The sequence below is a fragment of the Anser brachyrhynchus genome (genome assembly GCF_964034855.1).
Source record: "Anser brachyrhynchus genome assembly, chromosome: 30".
Taxonomy (NCBI): Eukaryota; Metazoa; Chordata; class Aves; order Anseriformes; family Anatidae; genus Anser; species Anser brachyrhynchus.
Genome location: NC_137723.1, coordinates 306,803 through 330,793, shown reverse-complemented (window position 1 = coordinate 330,793; position 23,991 = coordinate 306,803). Strand labels below are relative to the sequence as shown.

The window sequence follows — 23,991 nt, the reverse complement described above, 5'->3', positions numbered from 1 at the left end:
ACTGCCCTTTTTTCCCTATGCTATTTCAGTTTTTTTTTTTTCTCTGCCTTTCTCTCTGCAATTTGGAAATATCTATATCTCTATTTATAAGCATATATTTTTAAATTTTTCTCATTTAGAGGCAGCAGAGCTCATACATGTGGAAGGCAGCACGCAAAGCCGATGCCTGAGGAAAGAGCTGCAGCAGCTACGTAAATGATAGAAAGCAGCCAAGAGAGACCTCAAAGACCTTGAACCGAGGCCAGAATGTTACCACCCTTGCAAGAGTTGGAAATTTTTTTTTTTTTTCCCTTTAGCCTTCTTCAAAAAGGGGGATTTTGCAGCTCACTCATCCATAGGTACAGATCAGGACCACGTATGATAACCACAGGTAACACATCGGTGGTAGCGGGGTCAAAATTAGGGCCACAGCAGAGGAAAAAAATAATTAAAAAAAAAAAAAAGGAGATTTTCATCTCGGCTAAAGCAGAGGTTTTTGAATCATCTCGAGTTACTGGTAATGAGTCAGGGGGGCTGACGTGGCGGTGGGGAAGCTGCTGGGAAAGGAAGCCAGGCTGGCCCATCCTAAAAAGGGGGAAAAAAAGAATGAACTAAAACCAGCATCCAGCTGGAAGGCTTTCCTGAGATCTGGTATTAATCCATGCTCTGCAGTTGGGACTGTTGGGTTTGTAGGTTGGCTTAACAGGGAGGATGATGAAGGTTGGGATTGATGAAGGTCTCAGCAGTGCATCAATGGACAGCAGCTCATGGGTGGGTAGGGGATGAACGCGACTTTTAGCTGCTAAAGGGATGCAAACACCATGCCCGGACACAGGAGCATTTTCTGCAAGCCTGACATGGGGAAAAAAAATTCCCCAAAGAGGAAAATTGCTCATCATTGGGGGAAGGGTCTGTAAAAGCATCTCAGCAGAACCCTTCGCAGGATGGGTCCGATCTCAGTGCCCGACCTTGGGCAGGAAACGGCCGCCGTGACCCGAGCGCACCGTGACTTATCTCACCGAGGCCGTCTGAAGCAATTCGCTCATTTTTGGTATTTTATTTTTTTTTTTTATGGTTCTGTGTGATTCATTTCCTCTGTTGAATCACTTCTGGGGAGCCGCAGGCAGACAGGCTGCAGGGACGGCCGTGAAGAAAGCAGAGCCATCGGACCAGCATCTCCTTGGCGCGAGCAAGATAAGAGATGCACAACGACACGCTAGTATATCGCAGAGCTTTAACCTGATTTAGGTTTTTATAATTTAAAATTACACCAAGGCTTGGCTGGAAACCCTTTGGCAGGGTTTAGTCCTGGTCCTGGTCCTGGTCCTGGTGTCTGCATGGTCACATCCTGCCCTCCTGTAGGCTGCAATCTGCTCCTAAAAGAGGGCTGAGGATGCAAAGCTCTGGCATTAGGGAGCTTGGGATGAAAAAGACCTTGGAAAAAGGGAAAGGAAAGGGTTTTTGTGTGTGTTTTGTGTGTTTTTATTTTCCTGCAGTCTGCGGGTTTGCATTATAGCTGGACAGAGATGCTGGGGGAAAGTGGTGACACCCACAAGTTGTTCTTGCTGCTGGGTGCTCCCACCCAAATATTTCACGGCTCAGAGGCCACAGGTCAGGATGATGCACTTCTCTCTCTGCAGCAGCAAGGCTTTGACCTTGAAAGCCTTTTTGGAGTGACTCAGGTTTCAGAGGGTGTTGCAAAACAGCTCGAATTTCCCCTTTCCCCCGCCCCTCCTTCCTTTTACGCTGCACTTTTCAAACAAGACCTCCCATTTCAGAAAGCAAAGCCAGAGGGAAACTCCCGGTCGCCGCTGAAAGAAAAACTCAATGAAGCGAAAGTAACCGTGTCATTCTTCTTCCAAGCAGCCATGGCCGAGTGCGACCCGCTGGAGAGCCTGCAGAAAGAAGCATCTTGCTCCATCTGCCTGGATTATTTCAGCGACCCCGTGTCCATCAACTGCGGGCACAGCTTCTGCCGCGACTGCATCACGCGATGCTCGGGCAAATCGGACCGGAGGTTCGCCTGCCCTCAGTGCCGTGGAATCGCCCAGAAGAGAAAATTTCGGCCAAACCGGGAACTGAGGAACCTGGCGGAGATCGCCAAGAAGCTGATCTCGAGGGTCGGGGACGCGGCCCGAGCGGGCAGCGTGTGCCCGAAGCACCAAGAGCCGCTCAAGCTCTTCTGCCAGGAGGACCAGACGGCCATCTGCGTGGTCTGCGACCGGTCCCAGGCTCACCGCGCTCACACCGTGGCCCCCATCGAAGAAGCTGCCCAGGAGTGCAAAGTAAGAAATCTCCAATGCTTTGCTCCTCTTGTTTTTCCCCTCTTTTTTTTCTTTTGGTCCACCAAAGATCGAGGACCACTCCCTGGGGGCTTCCCCACCTTCTCAAGGATATGGTGAAGGATGCCCATATAGGATTTCCCAAGGATGTCCTGTATCAAGATTTGGGATAAAGCGGGGTAGAGCTGGTGGACCATCCAGTTGCATTGGGTTCTCTTTGCATCCCAAAAACCCATCCCAAAAAGCTCCAGCCTTCACCTAACTCAACCACCCCACCCCACAGGCGCCCAGATGCATGGTAATGGGCACAACGTGGTTTGGGGACACTCAGGAGGGAGTGGAGGTGGGGGGAGTGCTGGGTCTGATCCTCCAAAATCTGCTCCCAGGCATCAAGGGTTGGGTGAAGCCTGATTTTCACCCAGACCTCCAAAAGGGAGATTTCACCTTAAGCTTCCCAGCTTGCACCCCTTTACAGAAAGCCACCAATTTATTTACTCTCACCCTCTGCAGGGACAACAAAGGAAGCTTAGGCTGGTAGCTCATACCCAAAATACTCAAATTACCAGAGCTGGACCTCACTTTTGCATGCTCTGTTCTGTTTTTGTGCAAGAATCACCTTGGAAATACCAGATGAGTTGTCCTTTCTGCTGCAAATCAACTCATTAACCCAAAAGGAGAAGGAATTTGTTTCTGAGCAACTGTCTCAGGATAACCACAATGGTACCGGGAGGCTTTGCAGCTCCCTGTAGGGAGGAGAGGATGAGGAGGAGGAGAAGTCCCTGCCTGAGCGGAGGAAGCTCCGTGACATTTCGTCCTGCCCACAACAGAGGAAATGACTGGGAATGGGGAGGTGAAAGGTGGCGTTAGTCACACCGTGAGCACAAAACAGGGCTGGGAAAAAGAAGAAGTGAGGGGCAGGAAGGGGAAAATATGCTGATGTAAAAAAATTACTGGGTTGTGTGCACTGCAGCCATCCACTGGCACTTGGCATTGGAGAGTCTTTTAAGTGTGCAATTTAAAAAATAGGATTTTCTAAGGTTCACTCACATCTCCTCTTACAAACAAACTCCAGGGACATTATCCATCACTCAGTATTCATGTTCCATTATTTCTCAGACTGCAGAAGCAGCTGAAGGTGACAAGTTTGGGCAGGAACACTGATTCTGCAGATTATGGGAAGTTATAGTGGTGAGGCAGCAACTCAAGGGACCTGGTTAGGGGAAAAATGCATGTCGTGAGCATCAGGGGATAAAATGACCAACTAAGGCAGAACTGATTGCAGGGAATGCAGAAAATAACAGGCCATAAATATCTTGGGAGATGGAACTGGCAAGGATAAGAATTGGGGTGTAAATGAAGATGCAAATTTAAATATTGCCTTTATTCGTTCACAAGGTGCTTTGCAGAAAAGGTCTAGGGGTGAGGAGGGGTAAAAGAGCAAAGAATATATAAACATTTCCAGCTTCTGATGGCCTCATGCACAAATACATCAGGAATTAGCTAGAGCAGTACTGGAGCCATGCATCCCTCTCCCCACCAACTTGCAGATTGTTATGATTTTTTAATTTTTTTTTAATGCCCAGGAACATATCCAAAGCAAACTGAAGAGCCTCAAGGATGAGAGAGAGAGACTCCAAGGATTAAAAGCGACAGGGGAGAAGAGAAGCCAGAAACATCTGGTAGGTCCTCACCACCACTGCATGCATAGAGGTGGCTTCTGAGGGTCTGGCCCAGGGCAACGGATGGGCAAATAAATTCGCAGCACGGAGGTGAGGAGGAGGAAAACACCTCCAGCCCTCGCTCCATCTCAGCGAGGCACCCGTGGGTGAACCACGGCTGTTTCTCGAGGGGAAATCAGCAGCCACAAAACGCAGGTGGGGAGCAAGGGGGTTTCCTAATTGTTAATGGGAGGCACTTGCAGCTTAGCTGAGCTGCTTCTCGGAGGCAGACAGAGGATGGATGAGTGTGCGAGTCTCCCTGGGTGGATTTTCAAGCCGAAATATTGGGATGATGCTCCAGAGAGATGGTGCATCAACCATCCCAGCCCCATAGATGCACAAGATCCATGGGGCTGCTCATGTTTAACCCAGGACCCAGCAGTGACAGCAGGGTCCTGGTGAGGATGATGACCCTGGGCTTAGGGTGCCCAGGTACCTGGATGGGGTTTGCCCCATCAAACACTCCCAGGTGCCTGAATGCAATGCCTGATGTCCAGGCTGCAGGAAAAACACGGTGCAACACTGCCCTCGTGTTTCTCCAGCTGAGAAATGAAAACGGCCGAGAAATAAAAACAACCCAAAGGGACACAAGTGCTTTATGACTCCACGGGGCATTGCATAAAGCTTGAAGGAGACCCAGAGCTGTGTGCTGTGGACTCAGATTAACCTCATGGCCAACGATGAGTCCTTGCTCCTGTTTTATTTAACCAGATTTTCTAGGTCTTGGATGTCTTCTGTTCTCATCCCTTTCAATCTGTGCCTTGCAGCAGCAGGCGAGAGCCGAGAGGTGGAAAATCATGTCGGTGTTCAAGCAGCTACACCAGTTCCAGGACGAGCAGGAGCGGCTCCTCCTGATGTGGCTGGAGGACACAGAGAAGGAGATAGTGCAGACCCAGAATGAGAATGACAGGAGGATCTCTGCCGAGATCTCCCACCTGGGCAACCTCATCCGGGAGCTGGAAGGGATGAACCCCCAGCCGGAGAATAAATCCTTGCAGGTGAGAGTGAGAAGCCAGGCAGAAAACACGGGGGCTGATGTTTTCAACGCTTGTTTTCCCCTCACGTTCTCTTTGCCTTGACATTTTGAGTAGTTTGGATGCTTGTTTCAGCTGTATTACATGGTGTGTGAGCTGTGCTATCATCACCTCTGACCCAGGAGGAGGACCCCAGAATTAATAACTCAGCATCCTGGAAATGTCCACCAACTTCTTCCCCTCCCAGCCCCAGGCAAAGCCAGGGAAATTGATGCACGCCCATTGCAGAGGGATAACAACAAATAATAAATATTTATTATATTTATATGATAAATAAATATAATAATAAATAAATAAATAAATCCTGGCTAAAGCCCAGGTCTAAACTACCAAGCATAACTTTCACTCCTGGAGGCATCACGTCGGGCAATGCTAGGACACAAGCAATGCGGTGTTTGGAAGTGGATATAATCCCCCCTCTCCCCACATACAGCTGTATTTAAGTGCTTTTTTTCTAGCCTTTGGTTGAAGGGACTAAATGGGGCACATTTACACTGTGTGAGTACAAGAGGCCCCTGATCTTGCACTTTGCTGGCACAAGAAAATCCAGAGCAAGCAAAGCATGCTTGCAACCAACACCTGGGGGAGATAAGAGACATAAAGAGGCCTGAAGATCACTCAAAGTTTAATTCCCATCTTCTCTCTCCTTTAGGATGCCAGGAGTGCCTTGACCAGGTATGTGGCTCTCTGTCCCCAGCACAGTGTCAGAAAGTGAGGAGCAGGAGGGGTCCCCAGTGCTCAGGGTGAGGAAGGAGCTAGGGAGGAGATGAACTTGGGGCAAGATTGCATCCCCAGCATCTCCTCTGTAAGAATTCATCATTTCCCATTGAGGAGGTCCAGAGCAAGTGAATTCCTGTTTCCTCCACGGGGACACTGGGATTGATGCTGCCAGAGATATACCAAGAAATAGCTGACCCAATTGAACATGATTTTTGGGGGAAAAAGATACTTACCCAGGAGCTTCTCTAAGTGGGGTTTTTGCATAGCTTATTTGGCAAGGAAGGAATACAAAAGTCTTCTCCTTCCAGGTGTGACGCAAGGGCTTTCCAGCATCTGACGGAGAAGTTTCCCCGAGTGGAAAGAAGCCTCAAGGATTTATCTCAGAAAAACATCATTCTGAAGGAAGCCCTGAGGAAATTCAAAGGTACAAAGGAAGGGAAAAAATCTAGACCCAGCTGGATAGAGGTGGATGCTAGCCAATTACCAGCATCAAGCCCAGCTAAGGAATGCTAGCGATGAATTACTCAATAACCCTCCTATCTGGGGTTGAAGATGGAAGAGGGAGGGTGACTGTTTTCCCAGACGTATTTGCAAATGTGTCTGAAATGCAGAGTAATGCAAAGGACTAAGCAAGCCCCTCCCTTTGGCTACACAAAGGAAATGAATCACATTCTTGATTCTGGTCCTAATCAAACCAAGCAGGCTGTAGGTAACGTCTAGCCATCCGTGCGGGAGTCAGCACGAAAAGGTCAACATATTGCAAATAATTGGTGGTCTTAAATAAGCCTTTGAGACAATTCTCCGTGTCCAGATAACTCTGTTCCATTCCCTCCCACTCTGATATCCAAGTAGGAATTGATGCAAATTGACTCTGAATTTAAGAAATATCCTCATAAACACAATTATATTGGGATTGGAGGCCCACCTGCCTAGCTTGCTGTCTCCAAGGCTGGCTGAGCATGGAGGAGTGCAAAAGCAGGGATATGCATGAAAATAAAAGCTTCTTCTGATTATATGTTTCCAGCAATTAATGGTGCAATTAATTGTGCCATTGGTACCACTAAGTCCACTGTAATTGATAATCAGAAGCAAATCTATTTTCTTGAGTATTTATGCTTTCAGTCTTTACAATCAAAGTGGTGTGAGAGGAAAAGCTTTTTGCATTTCGCCTGCTGAACTTGCTCACCTGGAGATTTGACTTGTTTTGCAAGGGAAAAATTACACCTCCACAAATTTACCTACCTCCAATACATTCTCTCGCCTCTGTAAAGGGGAAAAAAAAATAACAGCACTTCTCTCTGCCTCTCTCCTCTTAGAGAGTCTCCCGGTTGAACTGGATGTGCAATGGGGTAAGTGTTGGGAGACTGGGAGTGTACTGGGGTGAAAGGGACCCAAGTGGGAAAAGGTGATAAAGGCTGGGAAATCACACTTTTCTGGTGGGTTGGCAAGATGATTTTCTATTCCCTTTGGGTCAGAATTATAAACAAATAATTGGAGCCTTTAAATAGATCTGCAGGGCATACATCATGCAGAAAGCCTTCACCCAACAGCTTCAGTCAGGGCAAGACTCCATCCCTGGAAAAAATAATATAAAATAAAAACAAAGAGGCATAGATAGAGAGAAATGGCCATCATCTTTCCTTCTGACATACTGTTTTTCTTCCCTCATGATTCCTGTTCATACAGCAAACGTGACTCTGGATCCAGACACAGCAAACCCCCACCTTGTCCTCTCTGAGGACCGGAGGAGTGTGAGATGGGATGAAACACCCCAGAATTTGCCTGACAACCCACAGAGATTTGACACCTACTGCTCGGTACTCGGCCACGAAGGCTTCACAGCGGGGAGGCACTACTGGGAAGTGCAGCTGGGGAATAGGGGATTTTGGGCTGTGGGGGTGGCCAGAGACTCGGCTTGGAGAAAGGGTTGGATCAGCCTTGACCCTTCCCAGGGGATTTGGGCTGTTGGCATCTGTGGGGACAGGTTTCAAGCCTTCACCTCCTTTGAAACCGTTCAGCCTCTGAATGGGAGGCCAAGGACTATCCGGGTCTCTCTGGATTACGACAAGGGACATGTGGCTTTCTTTGACGCCGATAATGAGACCTTGGCTTTTGCTTTTACGCCGACTTCTTTCAACGGAGAGAAAATCCTGCCTTTCTTCTGGGTTTGGGAGTCCAGGATCCAGCTGGCTCCCTGAGACAGCATGGACAGCAAGATGGAAATGTCGTGCTTTGGAGAAGGCTTTGCTTTGATCTGGGAAACCACACTGTATTTCAGAGCTCTATGGCTGGTAGAGAATAAAGTGAAGGGAACAAGTCCCAGTGTCCACCTTGAATCTCACATTCCTGGGGATTTCAAGAGCGGCAGGTTGAGAAAGGATCACACTGGGCAGATCTCTGGATTTTTTTTAATATCTGGGTACTCTCAGAGATTTTACTAGGGAATAACACCCTGGGAGGAGAAGCAAAATGAAGCCTATAATCTTTGCAACAGCCCTGGGCATACGGGTTTCATTGATGAACCTTGATCTCTTCTGTGAAATTCCTGCAGGGCTGAAGAAGCTGCCTCTGGTTCCTGGTTTAGTTGCTAGAAAGAAAAAGAGGATTCGCTTGAGTTAAGTGTCTTAACTGCTACTTTCCACTAGCTAAAATCACCAATGCATTGGCAAGAACGTTGATAATTTGAGGCTTTGGAGCTGAACCCCATCAGTTTCAGCTGGGGTTATCCAAGTGGTGGGGTAGGAGAAATCGGAGGTTGGAGGTGTGAAGATGAACAGGAAGAGTTCCAACCTGCCTTTCTGGAATTTATCTAGAGACATTTGGGTCAAGGGGTTTATTAGGCAGTCCTCTCTATATGTCAACAGTGTACAAGAAAAAACTTTATTTTGGTGTCTTTCTATATTTCAAGTGCTTTTTTCTTGCTTGTCAGAGAAGAATCGAGAAAATGGTGCTGTGCCACACCTCAGCTCAGCAAACCCTGGTGGCTTTGCTGCCCTCTATGAACCAGAGAAAGCTGCTGGGGCCTTGCAAGGTCTTGGTCATCTTACGAGCAATCTCCAGGGACGCGCAAGCATCTTTGGTGCATAGCATCTCTGAAGGGTGTTAGTCTGAAGTCCCACCTCACCCCAAAGGCAGAAATTGCTTCTGGTACCCAGTGGATGGGCAGGAAGCTGTGTGCTTGAACCTTTAGGGTCACCCAAGAGATCTCCAAGTCCTTCCCAACACCTCTACAGAGATACAGGTGCGGTGCTGAGGTCCTTACAATTGCCTGGTCTGGTATTGTCACTCCCAATATCTCAGAAGCCCTTTCAGTCCATGGTTGTCTCCCATCCCAGCTGTATTACAACCTCCCTTAGGTGCTCCAGCAGGCTGTAAAACTCCTGCTCGAGCTGCTCTTGTGTCACCAGACCTGCAGTGATTTGAAGGACAGGCTTTGGAGACCGAGAATGGCAGCACCTTTTAGAGAAGGGTAAAAATGGGATGTGCGTCTCCTATTCTCTTCCTCCCCAGGTGGCTCCATAAAGAATAGATGCTACTTTCCAGCAATATTCTGGAAATATTCTGCCTTAAACCATGCTAGAGAAGGGCTGGATCTCAGTTCAGCCAGTGGCTTAGAAGAATCATAGAATGGCTCGGGTTGGAAGGGACCTTAAAAGTCACCTGGTCCCAACCCACTAGATCAGGTTGGCCAAGGCCCCATCCAACCTGTCCTTGAACACCTCCAGAGAAGGGGCATCCACAGCTTCTCCTTGGCAGGGGATGGGGCAGGAGAGGAGGAATGCCTCCTCCTCCTCCTCTCTCCCATGGGTGGGCGATGCTCAAGGGATGCAGGGAAAGGGCATCGGCTCTGCGTCTTCCCCAAGTCCACCTGGATGCATGAACCACCATTGCCTCCCAATGCTCCTGTCCTGTCCCTCTCTCTGTTTGTTGTTCTTTACATGTTTTGGCTTTCCCCTGGCAGAAGAGGATGGAAGATGAAAAGCAGAAGGTTCTCAGCAGATGTGCTCAGATGCACAAGTTCCCGGATGAGAAGGGGGCCTGCTTGCTCTCTCAGCTGGAAAATCTGCACATGGAAATACAGAAATCGGGGAAAGAAACCCTCACCAGGCTTTCAGAGGAGCTGTCGAGAGTGGACAGGTTGATTGAGGAGGTGGAGAGGAAATGCCAGCAGCCAGGATGTGGAATCCTGAAGGTGAGACCCCAAAATTACTGGGAAGGCACCAGCTGAGAACCAGATGGTTCTCCAGCTCTTGGTTTCATATCTAACTTACTAGAAACAGGACATCATTAGAGTGGGGCCCTCTGTAGTCCAAGAGGAGGAATTCCAGGACACTAAGCCTCTTCTTTTCTCTCTTCTAGGATATCAAAAACAACTTGAGCAGGTAGGTGATCCTTCTACCAAAACCAAGTATCATCCCAGAACAAGTTTGTGGCCAGTGCTGGTGGCTCCCTATGTGATCCAAACACTGGATGAAGCAAATCAAAGAACGTCTACAAAGGTGATGTGCGATCACGTTGTCTATTTTGCTGACTTTATTGTGCTCTACCAAGTCTACAATGTGGAATATCCATGTACAACAAGAAGTAAATATATCTCCTCTGTTCCTCCAGGTGGGAGAGAGAGATGCTCTTACAGACAATGGAGATGGAGGTCAGTGCTATGCTTTGGTATTCTAATATCACACCCTTGAGTCTACGCGAGGTCCCCCAGCAGATACAAATCACCCTGGACTATCAGGGAGGGAGGATGAGGGTTTTTTTGATGCTGTGAGCAACTGAAAAATATTTAGTTGTCTGCCAGCTTCTTTCAAGGGGACAAAATCCACCCACGGTTCCTGGTGGATGGCTGCACTCACCTCAACCTTCTTCCCTAAGGCACAGGGAAAAAAAAGTATTTGATGGTTTAATCGTTACATGACTGGCTTCCTGTAAACTTGTACTGATGGGGAATTAAAAGCTAACAGGCAATTTCGAGGCATTTGTGGCCTGTGTGCTTTCATTTTCTGTTTTGTATTTCTCTTTGGTTTTCTTTGGAGGTTGGTTAACAACTGGAAGGGGGCAGAAATCACCATCCTTACCCTCCATACCCTGCTGCAAAGGGAGGTGATTAACCTGAATTTTCTCCCCATCCATCCTGGGCTTCATTCCCATCCAGTTTGGTGGCCAGTCCCTGTCTGCTCCTTACTGGGGAGCCACAGCCTGGTCCCAGTCCCCCACGAGGAGCCTCAGATGTGCTGGTGGAGGGGATCAAAGCCTCCCCTCTCCCCACCACTTTGCTAACGCAGCCCCCTGTGGGTTTAAGACCTTTGCTGCATGATCCCACCTTTAACTCATGCTCACCCCTGAGACCCCAAAGTTTTAGGAGCTTTCAACCACTTCTCCAGCCCATCCAAGTGCCCTGCCCTCCAGCCTCCTCTCTGCCGAGCCTCATATGTCTGAGGAGGGCATTGAGCCAAAACCGCGGGGAGGCGAGGAGGAAACCCGGCGTGCACTTGTCCTCTCCAGCCTCCTTTGAGCCTCGAGGTCTGTTTGGTGGTGTTTGGGGTTGGGGACGGATTTCCCTGATAAAACTCTCCCGGCAGAAGAAGGAAGGGGCCCCTCTTCTTCCTGCAGAGCGGTGATCCTCTCCCGGAGGCAGAGCCATGGCTTCGCAGAGCCCCTCGGAGAGCCTGCAAGGTGAAGCCTCCTGCTCCATCTGCCTGGGCTATTTCCAGGAGCCCGTCTCCATCCCCTGCGGCCACAACTTCTGCCGGGAATGCATCACCCGCTGCTGGGAAGGGCTGGAGGGCAACTTCTCCTGCCCCCAGTGCAGGCAGACGGCTTCGCACAAAAGTTTCCGTCCCAGCAGGGAGCTGGCCAAGATCGCCGAAATCGCCCAGCAGCTGAGCCTGCAGGCAGGCAGAGGAGCAGCGGGGCACGAGGGTTGGTGCCAGCAGCACCAGGAGGCTCTGAAGCTCTTCTGCAAGGAGGACCAGCAGCCCATCTGCACAGTATGCGACCGGTCCCAAGCTCACCGTCTCCACACCGTGCTCCCCGCCGAAGAGGTTGCCCAAGAGTACAAGGTAAAGCGCTGGGATGTGCTCGCAGCTTTCCCAGCAGAGCAAAAATCCCTTGGTAAGGGCAAAACGCAGCCCGTTGCATGCATCCACCCACCCCCATGGTGCAGATGCCAACGGGGATCTTCGGGTGTCACCCACAGGCTTCCTGTTTACATTTTATTGCCGGGACCTTTGGTTCTTTGCAGTGTTCCCATGGGGATTTCCCACCCCATCCCTCCTTTAATTTATTGACCTTCACCTACAGCTGTGGAGAAAGAAAAAAAAGCTATGTTGCTGTTGAGTCAGAGGTGCTGAATACCAGCTATGAGTAATATCCAGAATAAGGGAAAATGCTCAGGAATTCTTCATTTTTTTCTCCCCATGATTGAATCAGTTATTCAAGGCAATACTGCTTTTTTGTTCCCCTCTTCCTCGTGTCTTTAATTTCCCATACAGATAAATAATTTTCTGCTGCCTCTTCCGCTTCTCTCTGCTCCTTTTCTCTTTTCCTCCGGATCCAAACATTTTCTCGTTTCCTTGTACACCAAACATTAAACCAGTCCACTAAGGGCTATTAAATACAGAGACAGGCATCCCAGAGCCACCATTTACAGGAAGCTGGGAGTGTTTTTGAGCAAAATCTCACTATGTGGTTATCTTGCTCTTGCATGCCTCCCATCAACTGTTGATTTCTGCTGGTGTTATGCTCTCTTGAAGATTTTTTTTCACTGTGCTTGCAGCAAGGTTGGTGTTTGCAGGTTGCATTTACTTTGCAAATAATTCCAGAACAGCACAGCTTGCTCACGAACCTTTCTCATCCCCCAGCTCTGCGCCTGTTCAAAGCCTCCCCCATCTGATGCAAGGGGGAGAAAGTGTTTAAGTGGAAAAAAAAAAATTCCCATCTCTTCCATTTACATTTTTTATTCTGTCACAGGAAGAAATCCAGGCTCGCCTCCAGCTTTTAAAGGAAGAGAGAGAAAAATACCTGGAAAGCAGAAAATCCAGAGCAAGGAAAAACTTGTACTTGGTAGGTTGCCCTGGAGGAGGGTTTCTTTTCCTTCTTCACCCAACCCCGGTTTTGCTGGTTTGTTTTGAGGCTGGATCTTGCATCCTTGGCTTGCGGAGTGGTTTGCTGTTGGAGCTGGGAGACAGCCAAGCCTGGGTTTATCTGCTGGCGTTTCGCAACAGGCTGCGCCGGGGAGATAGCATTGCAGCTCCCCTGCAAGGAGGCACAGAGCTCCAGGAGAGGAGAGAGCCTACAGATGTATTGGCTGGGAGTTTTTCCTCCTAAATTCTGTAAATCTCCCTCTTACAGAGCTCATTTCCAGTTCCCTCCGTTGGTTTTGCTTCCAGGCTGAGCTTCCCAAATTATCCCTGGTCTCTAAATCCCCAGCCAGATGGTTTTGGCTTTTCTTTGGTGTTAATTTCAACCTTGCATTATCTGAATATTGCCCAGGACATGGGATCCTGACACCAGCCCCATGGCCTTGAAGCAATAATCTGTTTTACTTGGGTGTGGTGAGGTTTTTTTTGGGAGCCCCCCCCCCTCTTTCCTACCCATCTCACACCCAAGGCAACTACGATTCCAGTTGTTTTCCTTCCACAATGGGATGGGGTTGTTGCAGCCTGCATAAAGACAAACCCAGTCCACCCCAGAAATATCCCATCGAGAGAAACTACACTCAAAAAAAATCCACGAGGGAAGGTTTGGCCAGCTGTAAAGATTGTGGTGGGCACATCTGCTGCATGGGGATATCTCCTGCCCCTCTTATCCCTTTGGTTTTCTCTCTCTTGTCCTGGCAGGAGAAAACCAAAAACGAAGGGAAGAAGATAGTGTGTGAATTCGAGCAGTTGCACCAGTTTTTGAAAGAACAAGAGCGCCTCCTCCTGACCCAGCTGGCAGATCTGGACCGGGCCATCTCCAGGGTCCAGGAGGAAGCGGTGGTGAAGGTCTCAGAGGAGATGGCCCACCTCGACACCCTGATCTGGGAGATGGAGGGGAAATTCCAGCAGCCAGCGAGCAAATTCCTGCTGGTGAGAGCCCAAGGCATCAGGGCAGGTGGGAAGTGGAGGGAGAGAGCAAACCCTAAGACTTGGGAGCCCAAATTCAGCTCAATGTGAGCTCCCTGGTGTCTCTTGTCCACATGTGGGATCATCACATGGGCAGGGTCATTCTTTGCCACTGCATTGAATATAAAAAAATATAACCTTTGTCGGAAGCAGCAGCCTTTGGTGTTCCTCTTCCATGACTGTCTTTCCTCTCTCTTCCCACCTTTAGGACATCAGAAGGCTCTTGAAAAGGTAACGCGACTCCTCATTTTCCCTTCACTCTGATGTTTGGAGGGGTTTGGAAGCCACCAGGGCAAATCCTGAGGACAAGGTTTCACCCTATCACCGAGAGTTCCTCTACATCTCCACCCTTTTGCCCTCTTTGCAGCTGTGAGGTGATGAAGTTCAACCCTCCAGTGGAGATCTCCCCCAATCTGGAAAGAAGACTTGAGGACTTTCTTCAGAAAAATGTCCTCGTGAGATGCACGCTGAGGAAATGCCAAGGTACCGAGAAGGGTCAGGAGAGGGCACGTTGCTTCCTGCTCCTGATATCTGTGAGAAATTGGGTTCTTGTGTGCTGGCTGCTAATGCAAAACCCACCTAGGAACTGCTGTAAATAAATGCAGCTGAAACTTAACCAAAGAAGGACATTGGCAGTTTTTTCTGGGGTAAAGATGAATTGGTGGGGAAGCTGAGATGCACAAAAAAAAAAAAAAAAAGCCATGCTCAAAGGAGGTTCCTCTCCCAAGTCCCATGTAAAAAGCAAATTCAAATGGAGATGATGGTGCAGTTGTTCCCATTACCTCCAAACTGGTGGGAAACTCCACGTGGCTACAAAGCCAGGGAGGGATGCTACAACAAGGGGAGAAATTGCTCTCCTAGTGCCCCTTGGAGATGAGTTTAGCCTTGCTAGGAGATTCAACTCCCCCAGCTTTGGGAGAGTTGTGTGGATCTTACAGCATCACCTGAGCAAGTGAACCCAGAGATTTTACATAGCTAAGCCCTTACATCCTCAATATTTCCCTTTCCAAGCCTCCCCTTTAGTTGTTTTGCATCCCGTTTGGCTGTTTTGCCTCCCCTTTGGCTGTTTTGTTCCCCAGCCTGAACAATAAAGCTACTCTGCAGCCAATTTGCCTGATACATAACCCTGATGCTGTGAAATCTCTCTCCTTTTTAGATAGCCTGATGTTTAAATTGCAAGAGCCAAGTAAGTCAATAATGGCTGGTAGGGGGGTGGGAGAGTGGTTTTTGGCTTGTGGAAGAGATTCCAATGGGAAAAACAATGCGATCCCACAGGGAGAAAAAAGGGAATAAAGGGAAGAGGGGTGGCAGCCTGATGCTGTGATGCTCCTGGTGCATCCAGGGGCTGAGATGTGGTCCTATAAAGCCAAACACCCCTCTGGGCGCCAGGCGGAGGGAACACCTAAGAGCATTTGTGCTTCCCCTTCTCCCCCAGTGAAGTTTTAGCCATCCTCTCCCCATGCCTCTGCCCTCCCACCCTGTGCTGCCCTGCAGCTTGTCCTCTTCCCCTTCTCCTTCCACCCAGGGGCATCTCTGCTGGGGGATCCCAGGTCTGGCACCAGCCCCAAACCTGCTCACCCTTCTCTCAAAATACCCAGAACTTGGGGAGGAAGGAGAGCAGGATCAGTCCCAGCCACCAGGAGGAGGAGAAACATCTCCAGCCTCTCCCAAGGCCAAGTCCTACCTCCATTACTCTCATTCTCTCTTCTCCTGCAGCCAACGTGACCCTGGACCCAGCCACGGCTCACCCCAACCTCCAACTCTCTGAGGACCAAAAACAAGTCAGGGGTCAACTGGTGCCGCAGGACCTCCCGGACAACCCGGAGAGATTCGACTTTGAGCCTTGCGTGCTGGGCTGCCAGGGCTTCACCTCGGGGAGGCATTTCTGGGAGGTGGAGGTGGGACAGGGGGGTGTCTGGGCTCTAGGGGTGGCCCGAGAGACAGCGAAGAGGAAGGGGCCCATGAGCCTCACCCCCAAGGAGGGCATCTGGGCGCTGGAGGCTTATCACTCCCTTACATCCCCCCGTGCCAACGTGCGCCTGAACCAGCTTCCCAGGAGGATACGGGTCTCCTTGGACTACGAAGGGGGTCGGGTGGCATTTTTCAGCTCGGATGACGATGCTCCCATCTTGGTTTATAGCAGGGCTTCATTCAATGGGGAGAGGGTCCTCCCTTGGTTCAAGATGGGGATGGGGGCCCGCTTGCAAGAAATCACCCAAAACTCATCCTCAGAGGAGCAGTCCATGACTGGGCAGCTGATGTCCCCTCTGGATTGGGTTGGGTTCAGGTCTCCCCTCCGGATTTGTCCTTGAGATGTCCATCAATCCTTAACGAAAGGGACATCTCCTGTGTGATGCCAGCTGTTTGCTGTGGTTGCTTGGGGCATCGTGCCAAGGGGGCTTGCTGTTCTGCCCCCTGTGTCCCTCTCCATCAAGAGCTTTGGGATGGCACCTCTACATGAGGATGGGGAGATGGGGACACCATCAGACAACAGCGAGGAGGAAGGATCAACCAGTATGAGGGATGAAGGGAACAAAGGGGTTGATCGAGACTGGAGAACATCCAGGGCTTTCAAACGTGGTCTTATTTATTCTGCCTTTAACTGAATCCTCCTGTATATAAGTCTATATCTCTTTCCAGAATGTTTTCTTTCTGATGTCAATTGTGAGGCAGATCCAGAGTCTGTTCTGCAAAAGGAGGTGGTCTTTCACCGCAAATAGCAATGCCTGGTTTGGTTTGGGGAGCTGGTCTCTATCTCTGTCTAGATCTCTGATATTTTTTTTGAATTAAAAAAAAAGTTGTCTTGCACTCTCCATTTTCTGCCTCTCTATGGATGTATTTTTCTGGATTTGTCTTCAGTCAAAAAAATTAAAAACAGCACAGGTTGGGGACACCTTGCTTACCTTTCCACCTTCTCCAGTCAGTCAAGCCCCCTCTGCAGGCAGTGAAGGGAAACAAACCCACCTCAAAGGCACTTTTCCACACCATTACACGTCACCTTGCTGGATAACTCCCAAGAAAAGCCCATTTCTTCCTGTTAGTTGTTGAGGAGGAAGAATATGGGATAATTTTTACTGGAGGCTCCTGCAGCTGTGCCGGTTAGATGTTCCTCAACTATAAAAAGCAACCAGAGTGGACAGGCAAAATACAAGTGCTTACATTTTTCTCTAGCTCACCTACATGGATTCCCTCAAAAACTGATGTTCTTCTAAGGAAACCCAAAAGAGGAAGCAGCATCTCCAAAATAAAAACAGGTTATTGATTATAGAACCAAGAAGAGGAACCAAAAGAGAGAGTGGGAGGGAGCAGATGACATCAGGCTCAAAATAACAGACAAGATATGAGTGGGCTCACTGTGACAAAGCCCCATCTCACCATACCCACAGGTACCACCGAGGGCAGGGGGTGTCTTGATAGTGATATTTGCTGTGCTATGATATCTTTCCTCCATCCACGTCCCTCAGTTTTGTGCATCACCTGGTCCCATCTGTTGGGAAACACAGAGAATTTCACTGCAGGATGGAAAAATCTGCTTTCTGCAAAGCTAGAGATGACCTGAAGTCTGTGCAGGAGCTTAAGCATGAGGATTAACAAAAATAAAAATAAAAAAGCAGGGAGAGTGTTGGTACAATTAGTGCTGAGGAAAAGACTTTAGTTCAAATGGCCTTGAAGGTTTTTGCTCTTTGTCCCATGTCATTCCCTTTCCCTTATCTCTGCCAGGGAGGGGTCTGAAGTAATTTGTGATCTTTATCACCCTGTGTGTTGTGTCTGAATCCTGAAACGAAACCAAGTCTGGCTAGGAAAGGCAGAGGGGACTATGAAATGTCTTTGCTGTCATTGCAGCAAGGACCGGAGGAGAAATTTGGGTGAAGAAGGGGAAAAGATCTCAGTCTGCTCTGCAAGGACGTGCTTGTGGGTTGCTGTCGGTCCCTGGGGTGCTGCGGTCCCACCAAGCTCCTCTAAGAAGCAGCAGCTGCTGAGAAACATGAGACAAAACACTGAGTTCCAGTAAGACTTGGGAGGTAGAGACCGATTTTCTTCTGACTTTAGGGCCACAGAATCCCTCGGTGCCTCTGATCTCCATCCAGCCCTCTCCCAGCTCCAATCCCCTTCCAGGGTGTCACTCTGCTGCAGAAATTTGCAATGCGGATGGTTTCCACCCCAGCTGGTTTTCCAGGCTCCATAATCAGCAGGGAGAAGCAGACCCTTTTTAGGGTGCACCCTGTTTGCCCAACCGTAGGCACCTCATTTGGAGATGAAAGGAGCTGTGCCCCAGGCTCTGCTGATGCTGAGGAGCTGTTCTCCTCCAAAGAGCAAAGCAGCCCAGCTCAGACAGAGATGACTCATTAAATGCCCCTATTCACCCCTCTGCACCCACCTCCCATGACTGGCAGGGAAGGCAGCAGCAACCCAACCTGCTCACCCCAGGCCACACTTCCCTGGGAAGTGCTTGTAGGGGTTTTGCTTCCAGTCCTTCTGCTCCTGGAGCAAGCGACTCCCCTGGGGCTCTTCCTGATGGGAATAATTTACTGGAAATGGGACTCGTCTCTCCAAACCTGGCCAGATGATGCAAATAATAATAATAATAATAATAAAAACATAAGCATTTAGCCATGGAGCTTAACACAAAGCCAGTGGGTTAGAGGTTGCTTGGAAATATTTCTCTGTGAGCTAAGAGCCAGGGCAGTGCTTCTTGGAGGGCATATTATGGTTTAATGATGGGATGCAAAAGGCATGGTAGGGGTCCTGAGGACCCCGACTTGTGCTCCTTTGCATGCATGCAGTTGCAATCCCTCTTCCAAGGTTTTGGCTGAACGTCTCCCTCCTGTTTTTCTTATGTTTTCCCCATCCACACCCCCACCAAGCCTCAAAAGTGTCACCACCTCCTGCCCAGGAGACATGGCGTGAAGAGCAGACTTGCAGGCTCAACACACTCGTGAGCCCAGGACTGGGGAGGAACAGGAAGAGAAAGATCCAGCCCCATCAAAGGGATAAAAACAACAGGTTTTTTTAGTTTGCTTCAGAAGAAATTCAGACGGATATTAGGTTTTCTGAAAGAAGCGAGAGACGGTCTCCGAGGAAGGAGAGCTACCCTGGAGTGCAGAAAACTGGAGGATCTGGTAGGTGTCAGCCTCCCTGACCTGTCAGTCCCTGGGCAGTAAGATAGCATCTTTAGGGTCATTTCTTTAGATCGTTTTTGGCTCCTTTGCACCACTGCTGTGTTGTCAAGCCTAGGACCATCACAGCCTTCCGCCCAAATTCATGCAAAGCTGATTGTGGCTTTTATCAGCAGGGAACATCTTTCTGCCCAAATCTGTGTTGCCTTTTTTTTTTTTTCTTTTTTTCTTTTTTTCTTTTTTTCTTTTTTTCTTTTTTTCTTTTTTTCTTTTTTTTCTTTTTAAGCATCGAGTTTGGTTCCACCTCCCCGATTTCTCCAGGAATTCAGCAAAAATTTGGTAGGGATTCAGGTTGAACGGTAAGCTCCTCCTGTGGCAAATGACTCTCCATGAGTTCCTCGTGGTATTTCCTGTCCCACTGCTCCTTTGTTTGCATCTTAAAAGGGAAGGAGAGAAGCTCAGCCCCGGCAAACCGTGCTTGGATTTCAGGTATGCTGCAGGTTCCCAGGAGGACATGAGCTCTTCTTGCTTTCACAGCTGGAAGACCTGAAAAATGAGATTGAGAAGAGGCAAGCAAAAGCCACCACCAAGCTCTCGGAGGAGATTTCCCAGCTGGACAGTCTGACAAAAGCACAGGATAAGAAGAGCCAGCAATCGGTGAGTGAATTCCTCCAGCCGAGGGAAGGGAATTTTTTTCGAGGGAAAATCTTTAGGAAGGGGACCCCGTCTTTAGGAATGTGACCCCAAATAGCTGCTGGCATGGGCAATGGGCAGAGGGTCCCAGGGGGGGTTGCTCAGGGCTGTTAATGTCTGTTAATTCTCCCTGAGGCCCCACTGATCTGCAATGGCTTAGTGGCATTACGGAGTAAACCAGCCCCTTCTCCAAGGTGTCCAGTGTAGGATGAGGGGTAATTGATCAGTACACATTGCAGCAAGAGAAATTTTGGTGAAATCTAAGGACACAATTCTTCCTTGTAAGAGAGGTGCCTCTCTGGGACAGAGTCCTTCTTCATGGGGGCATCTCCATGCTTGAACAGCCAGAAATTCCTTGGACACATCCCTGAGCAACCTGAGCTGGCTGACCTTCCTCCATGCAGAGTGTTGGGGCAGAGACCCGAGAGGTCCATCCTCAGGTGGACAATTCACTAATTCTGTGATTTATGTAGAAAATGGCTCACACGGCGACCTGAGTTTCCTTTCTTCTTTCTCTCTTCTGTCCCTAGGACGTGAAAAGCCTTGTGACCAGGTACGTGATCTCTCTGAAAAGCTGTTTCTTGACTTTTTCAACAAGCAATGACCAGAGAGGAGAAAACTCATCACTGGCTGCTGGATACTCTTCTGCTTCAGGGAAATTGCAAGAGTCTGGAAGGGTATTTTGGGGACCACTGCTATGTGTTTGTATCTGCTCTTCCCAATGGATCTTTTCTTGACCATTTTGGAGTTAAAATGATCAAAGGAGCTTTAGTCTCAAAATTAAACCTCCATATGGCAAAGGATAGTTTTAATTCACTGCAATAGCTTGACTCTTTTCTCTTGCTTAATCTGTCCAAGCAGTGCCTTTCTCTATCAAAAAGTAATGAATTAATTAATCCAAGCAAGGAAGTTCAGCCTTTGCTTTTCTTGAGGTTTGGGTTGTCAAGGGGATGAGCATCACCATCACCTCATTCCTGGTGGCATCAGATTTCCTGAAATGATGACATTCTCTATGACAACTACTCTGGAAATTGTGGTGGTGCTTTTTCTCCAGGTGTGGGAAAGTGACTTTCCAGTTGCCAGTGAATGTTTCTCCAGAGCCAGAAGAGAGATTCTGTCATTTCTCATGGAGGAATAGCGCTCTGAAGGAAACTCTGAAGAAGCTTCAAGGTACTGAGAAGGGTTTTAGGAGGGAAAAAAATAATAGACTGGTTGTATTTTGGTGAGAGCTGGAAGAGCTGACCTGCCTGTAGCTCATTATGGACACTCTTTGGGAACATAAATACTGCAGAGAGCCTGAGATGGAAGAGCAAAACCTATTCCCGGGCAAAAGAAATGACAAATTGAGACCCACATGACTTAATGCCTCATTTGCCACACTCTTAATTACATATGTTTTGTTGCAGTTCCTGAAAAATGTTCATGGATGGGCCGCTCTCTGTCTCTGTTCCCCTCCAGCCTCGCCTAGCCCCAAATTGCCTTTTGCTGAGCATGAGAAACTAAAGCAGCCGTACCTGTTAGACAAAGGTGTGCCTAGACCCATAAACCATATCCGAATTGGCCAAAAATAGATGCTGAAGGAAGAATACAAAATATCAGGGCAACCAAACTAGTTTTCTTAACCTTGCAGCCAGAATCTCGGTGTAACACTCGAGGAAGCCTGCCCCAGGGCAGAGTCCTTGCCTTGATACCTAACCATTTCCCTGAAACAAATATGGCAAGTGGGTTGACCTCATTCATCAGCCCTGTCTTCAGATTTTAGCTCTTTTTTTAAACCACAGGGTTAGCTGAACCAGTCTGGCCTTGTCCTACAGTTGATGCCCACTCTAGATGAAGTACTTGAGACTTTGCTGTCTTGTTTTGTTTTCCTTGATTTTTTCTCCCCTCAGCATTTCTTTTTGACCAAAGCAGCAGAAAGTCAGCAAAAATATCTGCATGAGCCTGTTGCTGTTACTACACCCACTGTGCACCTTGTCTTCTTGGTGGTTTGGGGCTTCAAAACAGTCTTTCTGCTTGGTGTACAGCACCTGCATGTGAGAGGGGTCTCTATGCTTCTTGCACCTTCTGCTTCAGGACCTTTTTGCTCTTCTGATGCCAGTCTGGGTCCTGCTGGTCCCCTCACAGAGTGGTTGAGGTTGGAAGGCACCTCTGGGTCCATTTGGTCCTACCACCCTACTCAAGCAGGGCCACCTAGAGCAAGTTTCCCAGGACATTTCCCAGCTATCTTCTGAAGATCTCCAAGGTTGGAGACTCCACAACTCTCTGCACTACCTGTACCAGTGCTTGGTCACCTGTACAGGAAAGAAGCACTTCCTGATGTTCAGATGGAACCTCTTGTGTTCCAGTTTGTGCCCATTGCTTCTTGTCCTGGCACTGGGCACCACTGAGAAGAGTATGGCCCTGTCCTGTCTGCACCTCCCTTGTGGGATTGATAGGCCCTGATGGGCCTCCTCTTCGTCAGGCTGAGCAGGCCCAGCTTTCAGCTTCTCCTCATAGCAGAGATGCTCCGGTTCCTTCATCCTCTTCATAGCCCTTTGTTGACTATCTCCAGTGTGTCCATATTTTTTTTGTAGCCCCCCCCCCATATCCTCAAGGCCTCAACCCTGCTCCTCACACACCTTGTCCCCCACCCCACAGCCAGCATCACTCTGGACCCCGACACGGCTCACCCCGACCTCATCCTCTCTGAGGACCGAAAGAGCGTGAGACGTGTGGAAGCACGGCAGGACCTGCCTGATAACCCCGAAAGATTCGACTACTGGCCCTTCGTGTTGGGCTACCAGAGCTTTGCCACCGGGCGGCACTGCTGGGAGGTGGAGGTGGGGGATGAAGGGGACTGGGCCATTGGGGTGGCCAAAGAGTCCATTGCTCGGAAGGGACAACTCAGCCTCTGTCCCAAAGGGGGGATTTGGGGAGTGGAGAAGTGGGGGGGACAGGTCCGGGCACTAACCACCCACAAGGTGACCCTTCTACCCCTGCGGATGTTGCCCAGGAGGGTCAGCGTCCACCTGGACTACGCTGGAGGGACGGTGGCATTTTTTGACGCTGATGAAGGGGGCCTTATATTCATTTTTTCCCGCGCTTCATTCACTGGGGAGAGGGTCCGCCCATGGCTCTGGGTGGTGGGGGCCAGGTCTCAGCTCAGGCTGTGTCCCTGAGACATGAACATCAGCATCCCTCCACCTTCCATTGCCTTGTTGGACAACCGCTTGCCTCCCGTGCTACCCTTGGGGCCATAGGGAACAGAAGAAATGGGGGGACTTTAGCTTTTAAACATCCTTCATCCCCATGAGACTGGGGGGTTGATATCAGTGAGGAAAGTGGGGCAAAAAAAAAAAAAAAAAGGGGAAAAGTGCTGCAGAGGGGACCTGGGGTGTGGAAGTGGAAAATGGTGAGCAAATGGAAAAAACCCACGGTGGCTGAAAGGCAAAATTTTCCAGGGTTTATATCACATTTATATCAAGTTTATATCAGGTTTCCTTGATCAAATATAGTTGTCCCTATCTGAGATTGTCATGTTCAAATCAAGTGGTCCAAACTTTGCTTTTTTTTTTTTAAATAAAGAATTCAAGAGATGTCGTTCACTTGGGAGTATTCTATAAAACCTTGAGGCCTCATTTCAAATCTCAAGAGCTTTTTAATTTCTTGGCTCTCTCTTTGTGTTTATCTGCCTGTTTTTTTAAATCATGGATGGAACGTGGGGAGCTGGATATGAAATTCTGCCTAGATGTCGTAAGAAAAATGCTAATTCTGGCTGGAGCTTTTAGCTAAACCCCCAAGACAATGTTTTAATCTAACCAATTTGGGGAAAAAGAGGGTTAATTACATAAAACTGATCAGTAAAAGTTATAATGTGTGGGTGGGGAGGAATCACAAGGCCCAGTTGGCAAAGCCTAACCAAAATGCTACCAAACCCAGCCCTATCTGTGCAGATGCATCCTCCTCCAACATCCCATTAGTTGCATGGGAAAAACGCCCTACAATAGAGAGTTCCTCCCTTATAAAAGGTGGCCAGTCCAGATATTTGTGATGGAAAATTCACCCACAGCCAAGCTGCTCCTGAGCCTCAACCGTTTTCTCCCTTCTCCTCAAATGATTGACACTTGAAACCTCATAACACTGTAACAATCATTAATAATAAAATATTTTCTTCCCCCATGTCTTTCTCTCTGATTGAGATCAGTGTGACATGTGGCTTTCAAGGACGGCCCTAGGTCACCTTCTTGGGGCTTGTGGACCTACCTGGGTGCAGGCACGGCCAACTCATAGCCTCTGTGCAGATACCAGCAATGGGACTTAGTCAGCCAAAAGTCCAGTCCACCTTGAAACTGCCAACAAAT

At 48.8% G+C, this 23,991-nt stretch overlaps 1 protein-coding gene across 1 annotated transcript; it reads left to right on the top strand.

Annotated features, from left to right (window-relative positions):
- The first annotated feature begins 1,039 nt into the window (after nucleotides 1-1,039).
- LOC308184188 (uncharacterized protein) lies at nucleotides 1,040-23,809 on the top strand. The gene is made up of 24 exons (XM_080571021.1): nucleotides 1,040-2,264; nucleotides 3,845-3,940; nucleotides 4,747-4,977; nucleotides 5,666-5,688; nucleotides 6,042-6,157; nucleotides 7,050-7,082; nucleotides 7,420-7,550; nucleotides 9,695-9,925; nucleotides 10,093-10,115; nucleotides 10,345-10,384; nucleotides 11,118-11,311; nucleotides 11,372-11,795; nucleotides 12,706-12,798; nucleotides 13,575-13,805; nucleotides 14,050-14,072; nucleotides 14,209-14,324; nucleotides 14,998-15,027; nucleotides 15,558-16,150; nucleotides 18,788-18,961; nucleotides 19,496-19,615; nucleotides 20,182-20,204; nucleotides 20,706-20,821; nucleotides 21,110-21,178; nucleotides 22,289-23,809. Exons 1-24 carry the CDS (start codon nucleotides 1,506-1,508, stop codon nucleotides 22,807-22,809), a joined length of 4,410 nt encoding a protein of 1,469 aa, XP_080427147.1. The 5' UTR covers nucleotides 1,040-1,505; the 3' UTR covers nucleotides 22,810-23,809.
- Nucleotides 23,810-23,991: the final 182 nt, after the last annotated feature.